General features: G+C 44.1%; 1 protein-coding gene across 1 annotated transcript; it reads left to right on the top strand.

Annotated features, from left to right (window-relative positions):
* The first annotated feature begins 1040 nt into the window (after positions 1–1040).
* Positions 1041–9579, top strand: PITHD1 (PITH domain containing 1). The gene is made up of 6 exons (XM_066270125.1): positions 1041–1323; positions 2012–2055; positions 2609–2686; positions 7080–7184; positions 7985–8093; positions 8657–9579. Exons 1-6 carry the CDS (start codon positions 1126–1128, stop codon positions 8756–8758), a joined length of 636 nt encoding a protein of 211 aa, XP_066126222.1. The 5' UTR covers positions 1041–1125; the 3' UTR covers positions 8759–9579.
* Positions 9580–10391: the final 812 nt, after the last annotated feature.

The raw sequence follows: 10391 nt of genomic DNA, 5'->3' as shown, positions 1-10391 counted from the left end.
TTTAAACAGTGGATTTCAATTCTTTTTACTTTAAACCACAATATGAAAAATATTTTATGTCACATGTGAGTACACAAACCCAAAACTGGAACAAAAGTTCCATAAATCGAGACTTAAAATGTGTGATACATTCTGAATTTATTGTACTCTATTTTTTTAATGCTGGTTACATTCCTCTAAATGGACTTTAAGACCCGTTAAATGGATCACAACCAGCCCTCTGAAAAAAAAAAAAACTGCTCTGAAATATCACATGGGGAGGGGGCCTAAAGGTCATCGAGTCCAATCCTTGCACTTGACAGAGGGTAAAGTGCGCCTCCGAGCCTAAGGCCATATAGCTAGTAAGCGGCTGTGCTTGGATTTGAATCAAGATCTGACTCAGAATTCTTACCACGCGTCTGCCACTGTGCTCAGTTCTTTAAGTTCATACTTCATTTAATACTCACTGCGATCCCATGAAACAAATATTATCATTCCCACTTTACAGATGAGGAAACGAAGTCTCAAGATGGGGAAAATGACATATTCAGAGCGTCACACCGTTAGCAGCAGAGCCAAGAGTTGTCTTCAGATCCAGCCATCCATAAAACCTATGCTGTCGACCGCCAAGCCCACTGTGAAGAAAGTGGTTATAAAAGTGGGTTTGTAAGGCCTAAGCGCCGAATCACGCACATGCGAGGCGGCGATAACGTCGTGCTCCCTGCTCTTCAGGGCCTTATCATTGCGCACACTTTCCTCCGCCCGCTCCCCAAAAGGTTGGCGGTAAAAGAAAAGAACACAGGCTTTAGCCTACGCAGGAGGAGGATACGAAACCCAGCACCACCATTTACTCGGAACGCCAACTTAATTCCAGTGCCCTTCGGTTTCCACAGCTGAGAAACTGGGCTAGCAACAGCATTCGTCTTCAGGACCGAAAGGGTCAACATTGAATGCCTGGCACCTGCAAGCGCTGGTCAAACTTCAGTTCTCTCCGAGCCCCGCCCCCCCTTCTCCTCGGACGCATGCGCCGCATCGGGGCGCCTTTTACGACGCGGCGGCCACGGCGCGCTTGACGGCTGGAGCCGAGGGAGCGCGGGGCGGACGGCGGCGACTGGGCTGAGAGGGCGCTAGGGTGCCGGCGTCGCCATGTCGCATGGCCACAGTCACGGCGGGGGTGGCTGCCGGTGCGCGGCGGAACGCGAGGAGCCACCGGAGCAGCGCGGCCTGGCGTACGGCTTGTACCTGCGCATCGATATGGAGCGGCTGCAGTGCCTCAACGAGAGCCGCGAGGGCAGCGGCCGCGGCGTCTTCAAGCCGTGGGAGGAGCGGACCGACCGCTCCAAGGTGGGCCTTCCCGGGCCTGGGGCGGGCGAGGCGGGGACCCGCGCGGGGCCTCGGGCTACCCATCTCTGTTCTGTCAGCCTCGTTCTTGAAGTTAAAAATAACGGCATCCCGATTGCCAAGCGCTTTCCCGTGCCCATCTCCTGCCAGCCTTTCGGGAGCTGAACAGGATCCAGTCTCCCCATTTTGCAGATAGAGGAACTGAGGCCCAGAGAGGAAAAGGGGGCGTAGCCAGTGTTCTGTCCCAGGGCTTCCGTGGGTAGTGAGGAAGGATGGTCATAAGGGCGTTTTTCCTACTATTTGACCACTAGTTCCCATGGCTGCATGACCGTATCACCTGGAGACCCGCCTGGGGAGATGAAGCTTGTTACATCCGGTCTAGAGCATGTCCCGCTGTGGGGTCACAGAGCCATTTTAATGTTGTGGACCGGATAAGCACAGATCTTTGGACACAATCTAGGGGGGCTAGTCCGCCCTGGACGTTGGTTCATGAGCTCCCCATTAACAACCCTCTGATTGGGTTGTCTGTGATTATGCACTTAACTTCCATCAGGTTAATAAGTGCTGGAAAAGCGATGGAGGTTGACTATTTGCATTGCACTCTGCGTTGTAGAACAGGATAGAAGATGTCTGAAATTGTAGGCTCTCAGTAAATATTTGTTGCTTTCTCCTCCTTCCTCATCCCCTCCAGTTTGTTGAAAGTGATGCAGATGAAGAGCTTCTGTTTAATATTCCGTAAGTATCTCCTTGGTGCTTGCCTCAAGCTAAATAGACTGTACCCAGTTGCTTTATCAGAAAGCATTCATTTGTTGTGTCAAGAACCATCTGTTTTTAGAAATGGAGTAAATTACTGTGGTGGGTTTGAGGAGAAAAGCATCATAGATTTCCTGGTGCAGATGAAAAAGAGGTATTTGTTGAAAGATAACTGAAAAGTCAAGTCAAGATAAATTTCTTAGAACTGCAGAGTGCCAGAGGCAGACAGGATCTTAGAAATTATCTAATAAACCCTGGCCAGGTAGCTCAGTCGGTTAGGGCATTGTTCGATATGCCACGGTTGCAGGTTCTATCTCCGGTCAGGGCACATACAAGAATTAACCAATGAATGCATAATAAGTAGAATGACAAATCTTTGTTTCTCTCTTTCTCCCTACTTCTCTCTCTAAAAAATCAGTAAATAAAATAAAAATTATCAGGCACAAGTTGACACTTGAGTAAACTGAAGCCCAGAAAGGGGAAGGGGCAGAGATTCAGACTCAGGTTGACAGCCATCTCTTTTGCATTCTGGCAGGTTTACAGGCAACGTCAAGCTCAAAGGCGTCATTATAGTGGGAGAGGATGATGACTCACACCCCTCTGAGATGAGATTGTAAGTGTCAAGGGCTTAGGCCCTCAAGAAGCTCCTAGTTCTCTTTTCTCTGGCAGCACTTTATTCCAGAATACAGTGTAATATAATATTTTCTTTTTACTGGGTTAGATATCCCTTCCCCCTCCTTGAAAAAATGTTAATCTTATTCTGCACCAGAATACACTTTATCTCTTCCTGAATTAACGACTTTTTTTAGAGTAGGCATCGTTAAGACCAACAGCTTGTCTCTTTTCAAAGTGCTTCGTGTCACCACTCATTCAGAAAGCATCCTATAAATGCCAACTGTTGATGACTTTGCAGTTTTCTTAATAACCCAGCTGTAGACCTCAAATGTTTCTACTCTTGGGGTTAGCTTCAAAATTTCCCCTTGCTGTTTCATGCAGTTATAATCTTTGCATGTGTTTGACATGGAATTACTCCATGTGAGTTTGTGTGGCTTTTAGTTAGCAAAATTTTATATACCTCTTGCAACACTGGATCTGTTGCCCCCAGAGCTAGTACTTCCTTTTTAACAATTTGCCTCAAAAGAAGGGAAAACTGCTTTTAGAGTGTTAGAAAAACAAGTATCAGAAGAACTTTACACTAAAAATTTCTTCTGAAATATTGATCAGTATAAACCAGACTGAAGGAATTGATACTATATTTGAATGTTAGAAACATGATTTTGAAAGCAGCTTCACATATGTGATCATTTAGGGAAACTACGTTTGAGCTTTAGGTGGGAGATGGATTGGCTTGAGTATACTAGACATTCATGTTACATTGTGGCCAAGAATGGGCTCTGGAATAAACTGTTTGAGTTCAGATTCTCTCTGTACCACTTGCTAGCTGCATGACTTTGGGACATGTCTTCTCCATACCTCAGTCTTCTCATATGTCAAATGGCAGTAGTAATAGCATGAACTTCATAAGATTGTGGAGAGAATTCACGAGATAAAACATGTAAGGAGCTTAGAATGAGTCGGGAACTCAGTAAGTGCCCAATTTTGAAGAGCAGGTGCAAATACTTACCTAGCCCTCAGTTCTAAGTACGTTACACATATAATATTTTATTGAATTGATTGATTGTAAAATGCACCATTATTTTATGTACCATTAATAAAGAAAAAAGCATTCCCTGTTCAATTATGCCATGCCATTGGAGCATCCAGAAAAGATCAACTGAGACTTAAATCAGTGAAATTTGGCCCTGGCCGGTTGGCTCAGCGGTAGAGCGTCGGCCTAGCGTGCGGAGGACCCGGGTTCGATTCCCGGCTAGGGCACACAGGAGAAGCGCCCATTTGCTTCTCCACCCCTCCGCCGCGCTTTCCTCTCTGTCTCTCTCTTCCCCTTCTGCAGCCAAGGCTCCATTGGAGCAAGGATGGCCCGGGCGCTGGGGATGGCTCTGTGGCCTCTGCCTCAGGCGCTAGAGTGGCTCTGGTCGCAACATGGCGACGCCCAGGATGGGCAGAGCATCGCCCCCTGGTGGGCAGAGCCTCGCCCCTGGTGAGCGTGCCGGGTGGATCCCGGTCGGGCGCATGCGGGAGTCTGTCTGACTGTCTCTCCCCGTTTCCAGCTTCAGAAAAATGGAAAAAAAAAAAAAAAAAGAAAAATCAGTGAAATTTGAAGAAAGACTAGATGTCTAATGATATTAAAGAATTGTAGGTCTTGGCCGGTTGGCTCAGTGGTAGAGCGTCGGCCTGGCATGCAGGAGTCCTGGGTTCGATTCCTGGCCAGGGCACACAGGAGAAGCACCCATCTGCTTCTCCACCCCTCCCTCTCTCCTTCCTCTCTGTCTCTCTCTTCTCCTCCTGCAGCCAAGGCTCCATTGGAGCAAAGTTTGCCCGGGCGCTGAGGATGGCTCCATGGCCTCTGCCTTAGGCGCTAGAATGGCTCTGGTTGCAACAGAGCAAAGCCCCAGATGGGCAGAGCATCGCCCCCTGGTGGGCATGCCGTGTGGATCCCGGTCAGGCGCATGTGGGAATCTGGCTGCCTCCCCATTTCCAACTTAAGAAAAATACAAAAAAAAAGAGAAAGAATTGTTAATTTTTGTCAAATGACATGATAGTTTTTTTTTAAGAAGTTCTTTTTTGAGATACATACTAACATATTTATGAGTGAAATGATATGTTTGGGCTTGCTTTAAAATTGTAAGCACAGCCTGACTGGTGGTGGTGCAGTGGGATTTTTTTGTTTTGTTTTGTTTGTTTGTTTTTAGCGATAGAGAGACAGGGATAGACAGACAGGAAGGGAGAGAGATGAGAAGCATCAGTTCTTCGTTGCAGCATCTTAGCTATTCAATGATTGCTTTCTCATATGTGCCTTGATCTGGGGGTTCTAGCAGGTGGCACAGTGGATTGAGTGTCGGTCCAGGATAGTGAGGACCCCAGTTTGAAACCCCGAGGTCGCCAGCTTGAGTGTGGGATTTATCAACATGATCCCAAGGTTACTGGGCTGAAGCCCAAGGTCACTGGCTTGAGCAAGGAGTCACAGGCTCAGCTTGAGTTCTCCCACCTCCCCTGTCAAGGCACATATGAGAAGCAATCAGTAAACAACTAAAGTGAAGGAAGTATGAGGTGTAATGCTTCTTATCTTTGTCTCCTCTCCCTTTCTTTCTCTTCCTGTTTCTCTCTGAAAAAAAGTAAAATAGCAAGCACGCACAAAATGGGGTGATAGGCAAAATTGGCATAATGTGGATTATTGAAGCAGAGTGATAAGAATAAGGAGATGGGCCCTGGCTGATTGGCTCAGCAGTAGAGTGTCGGCCTGGCGTGCGGGGGACCCGGGTTTGATTCCCAGCCAGAGCACATAGGAGAAGCGCCCATTTGCTTCTCCATACCCCCCCTCCTTCCTCTCTGTCTCTCTCTTCCCCTCCTGCAGCCAAGGCTCCATTGGAGCAAAGATGGCCTGGGCGCTGGGGATGGCTCCTTGGCCTCCATCCCAGGCGCTAGAGTGGCTCTGGTTGCGGCAGAGCGACGCCCCCTGGTGGGCAGAGCGTTGCCCCATGGTGGGCGTGCCGGGTGGATCCTGGTCGGGCACATGCGGGAGTCTGTCTGACTGTCTCTCCCCGTTTCCAGCTTCAGAAAAATACAAAAAAAAAAAAAAAAAAAAAGAATAAGGAGATGCATTATATTATTTTCTCTGCTTTTGTATGTGTTTGAAATTTTATTTATTTATTATTTATTCATTTTTAAAGAGGAGAGAGAGACAGAGAGGGAGAGAGAGGAGAGAGATAAGGGGGGAGGAGCTGAAAGCATCAACTCCCATATGTGCCTTGACCAGGCAAGCCCAGGGTTTTGAACCAGCGACCTCAGCATTTTCCAGGTCGACACTTTATCCACTGTGCCACCACAGGTCAGTGTGTTTGAAATTTTTCACGGTAAAGTTTATTTCAGTATATGTGTTTCTTAGAATTGATTCAATTTAATCTCCACATCAACTATATGAGATATGTACTATCACTATCCCCATTTTATAGATGAGGAAACAGACACAGAGAGGTTAAATCATTTGCCCAAAATTATACAGCTGGTAAGTAACAGAGCCAGTCTTTAAACCTAGGAAGTCTTGCCAGAGATACTGCTTTTTAACTACAGTGCTATACTGCCCCTCATAATGCTGCTCATAAATGTTCACTATTCTTCTGTGCCTCATTCCTAGAAACACTTTGAAGCAAACATTCGTTTTTTAAATTACATGCATTTTTCTGTAGCTAACATCTAGGCCCCATCCTATATGAGTGTGTTGCTAAAATTCTCTAGAGATTGTGGCAAGGTGTGGCCCAGTCCTTTAGAACTTGTGAGTTAAGGTTAGATAGAGGGGGCAGTGGATTTTTTGAAGAATTTTTTCTTCACTATAGCAATTTTACTTTCCAAGAGCCTTTTGTGAATTTGCAGCCTTTTGTGCTCTTTTCAAAACAAATCCCAACATTGTATTTTTTTAAGAATTGTAAGATGACTAAGGATATCATTTTTTTAGAGTAATTTTGAATACAACTGCTTGAGTGATGGGTTACCTGATCTTATCTCTTAATTATGTTTAATATGTTTCTGCCAAAGTAATTTTCTCCCCATGAGTAAGCTGTTTTATTTAAACATCTTCAGCTTGGTCTGAATGCGCTGAGTTGCTTATTTTCTCTATGCATTTACTACTGCATGTGACCTAGTTTGAACTGTCCCTTTGTGTATTGCTTCTCATGTGATCCTAACCCACTCAAAGATGCCGTTGGCTTATGTCTGAATTTTCAGCTCTTGTTGGATTAAAGGTATTTGTGTATAAATACCAGTAAAATGCCATCTGCAAAATTTGACCTCTTTTTGATAGAACTGAAGGCAATAATTGAGTCTGTAGAAAGTTTTGAGAAACTTAAAAATGTGATGATGCAGTTTTATTTTTCTTCTCTTTCCTTTCTCAGGTACAAGAACATTCCACAGATGTCCTTTGATGATACAGACAGGGAGCCAGATCAGACCTTTAGTTTGAACCGGGATCTTACAGGAGAATTAGAATATGCTACAAAGTAAGCGCTGGGCCTGTCTTCCACTATGTGTGTGTTCTTTTTTTTTTTTTTTTTTTTTAAATTTCAAGTTTATTTATTTTTTAATTGGATTTATTGGGATGACATTGGTTAAAAAAATGATATAGGTTGCAGGTGTTCTCTGGCTTCGGAGGAAGAGCCAGCATTTCCTCATTTGCAGTGCACTTGTGTGCATTAGCACTCACTGGGCTTGCAATTTATTTTTTGGCTCATCTCCTGCTCTCTTAGCATCAGAAACAAGTTAAAACAGTGGAGGAGGCTTGATCCTTGGCTTGGTTAATTTTTGGCAGATTCAATGCAAGCCACAGATTTGTTAACTTGCTAGCAATTGGCAGATCTGAATGAGCTCCTAGGATGGTCTTAGGAAAGGTGTTTTCAGAATTCCTCTCTGCATAATTGGTTTATAGCAGGACAAGTGACACGTGACCACCTTATTTCTTCACTAGTTCTCTCTTTTTCCTAAGATGAGGTCAAAACTGTTCTTGCGTTGGAATCTCTGCTTGGTCATACAGTATTTCTTAATTCTCCTTGAGGACAGGGGCAGTGTTGATTCATTGTCCTACCCCTATTGCCTTGGACAGGAACTGGCAATGCTCAGTAAATGTTCATGGAATTAATTGCTTGTCCAAAGAAGAAGAATGAGACCTAATATTCTAAGAATGTTTTCTGACATTTGTCTGGGTTTCACCACAAGTTGGAGCTAGAATTGTTTTTGACATTGTGGTGAGATGCTCATTGAACTCTAACCTATGTCTTCTCTCCCTACTCCTTTTATCTTCTAGAATATCTCGTTTTTCAAATGTCTATCATCTCTCAATTCATATTTCAAAAAACTTTGGAGCAGATACTACAAAGGTCTTTTATATTGGCCTAAGAGGAGAATGGACTGAGGTAAGATAGGGTTGGTAATGTTATTGCCCTCTCCAGTGTGTGTATAGATGTGTGTGTATATCAGCATGCTGTGGTAACAGGAGCTTTAAGGAAAGGAAAAAGCAAGTTGAGACATTGATTGTTCTCAGTGTGTTTATAATTTTTCTGTTTCATCACTGTAAACTGTCCCTCTCACTTGAGAGGCTAGAGGTATTTTTAAGGGGGTTGAAATAATACAATTGATACCAATTCATTTTTTTACTTTAAAATTGTTTCCTTCATTCAACTTTTTTTTTTTCATTCAGCACTTTTGATAACTTTTCTTTTTTTAGGCGTAAGAGGTAAGATGATAAACAAGATAGACAAGTTCCTCTTCTCATGGTGCCTCCAGTATAGGAGGGGGAATGAATCTTCTCAGTTTTAGGTGAACTGTTGATAATGATCTTTTCAGCCTCTCAAGATAAAATGTACCAGAAAGGGAAAGAGATTGGATGATGATTTCTAGAAATAGACCTGAATAAGGACTACTCCAGTGTGTCATCTGGGAAATGGCCAGCTGACCTAGCCTCTCAATTTTCTTGCAGTTGCGCCGACATGAGGTGACCATCTGCAATTATGAAGCATCAGCCAACCCAGCAGACCACAGGGTCCATCAGGTTACCCCACAGACACACTTCATTTCCTAAGGGCTGCCAAGGCTCCCACAAAGGCCCTGTGTCAGTGAAGATGTATGACAGCCTATTGGGAAGGACAAAGAGATGGGGCTCCAGAGAGAGTTGGCTGCCACAGACTGCCAAGCTTTGTCTTTGGGGCTTGCTGCAGAAACCTGGCCTATGGAAGACACCACACCACCGGGGAGGGTTGTGTGGGTGCCAGGGACAATCGTGGTTCTCTAGGGCCCTGCAGAAATTAGGTCTTGGTCTGGTCAGCATCTGGCAGTCATGGATAATGCCTGCCTTTCCAGTCAGTGTGGCCATGGGATTCCAAGCGTCTTGTTTTGTGGCAGGATTTTTGTGTGACTTTTTTTTAATGGAAACTTCCTAGGCTGCAGTAAACTCTGAAGCCTCAGCATTGTGTTCATATTAGCCATCAGGAGGGCCTCTAACTAGAAATTCTTGTCCCTGCTTGCTCCTTCTCCCTGTCTTGTTCAGCATTTTTGTCAAGTTACCCAGCTTGGAGTTGTCTGTCATGCACTAGTGTCCCATGGTTATAGCTGGAAGAGCAAGACTCTCCTGATGATGCTTAATTAATAGCTTAAGGAGAAGGTCTTTCCTGCTACCTAGGTAAGCATTCTGGGGAGAGCAGGGGCATCTCATTTCTGTGTGCGGGTATTTGGTCGAGGCAAGATTGGAACTTAAGTAAGATTCCCTTTGGAACATCCTGAATGTTTATTAGCTTCTAACTAGTGTAAGCCCAGTGGCAGAATTTGGAGATCTCAGTTCTTCTGTTCATGGCTTTTTATTCACTGTGACTAATAAGCTTCCTAATAAATCCTTGCCAGACTTAATGGTTCTGTATTCTTTTGAGTTCTTGGTAGTACTGGTAAAACTTTTTTACTTTATTGGGAACTGTATATAACTTTTAAATTTGTTGTTTTGGACCAGGTAGATTATAAATGTTACAATTATATCAAGACTGGATCAGTTTTTACAGGAAAGGTCAAGCTTAATTTTGTACAGTAGGCTAAAACACTCCTGCGCCCACCCACTCACAGTATGTAAAGAGGAGGATGAGGTTAAAAACCTATATTCCATTCCTCATGAAAGAAAGAAAGTAAGTTGTGTAAATGAGGGAAAACAGATTCTGGAGTTCATCAGAGGAAATGAGGGCGAAGAAACTAGCAGCACCTGCAGTCTGAAGGTGGACCCAAGACTAGACTTAAATTTTGCAAGTCAGGACAGCAATTGGAGAGAATTTAAGTTATCTACAAAGGGGGGATTTCAAATGGTCGGTATTCTTTCCTTTGCAGAAAATAGAAACACTTTGCCTGGCTCAGTTGGTTTGTGTGTCGTCCCAATAAACCAGAGGTTACGGGTCCGATCCCAGTCAGGGTACATAGAAGAATCTATCAATGAATTCATAAATACATGGAACAACAAATGGTTATTTCTCTCTTCCTCTCTAAAGAAAAGAAATAGAAACAATTGATAATGGGAATTAGTGTTGAATCTAAACTTATTGAAAGAATTCCTCTGAGGGTTTGACCCACACTATTGTTAGGAGGATATATCCTCTGTTTACCCAGCCTGTCCTAGGTAAAGCCTGCCACCATCTAGCTTTATCGAGCCTCAACATTATAAAAGACAACTTGAAATCAAC

This window comes from Saccopteryx bilineata, chromosome 3, assembly GCF_036850765.1.
Source record: "Saccopteryx bilineata isolate mSacBil1 chromosome 3, mSacBil1_pri_phased_curated, whole genome shotgun sequence".
NCBI lineage: Eukaryota > Metazoa > Chordata > Mammalia > Chiroptera > Emballonuridae > Saccopteryx > Saccopteryx bilineata.
Note: the sequence above shows the minus strand (reverse complement) of the source record. Positions and strands in the feature narration are given on the sequence as shown.

Coding starts and splice junctions, on each gene's coding strand:
- PITHD1 (XM_066270125.1), top strand. CDS start 1,126: ATGTCGCATGGCCACAGTCACGGCGGGGGTGGCTGCCGGTGCGCGGCG. Junction 7,185..7,984: donor GAATTAGAATATGCTACAAA/GTAAGCGCTGGG, acceptor TTTATCTTCTAG/AATATCTCGTTTTTCAAATG. Junction 8,094..8,656: donor TAAGAGGAGAATGGACTGAG/GTAAGATAGGGT, acceptor ATTTTCTTGCAG/TTGCGCCGACATGAGGTGAC.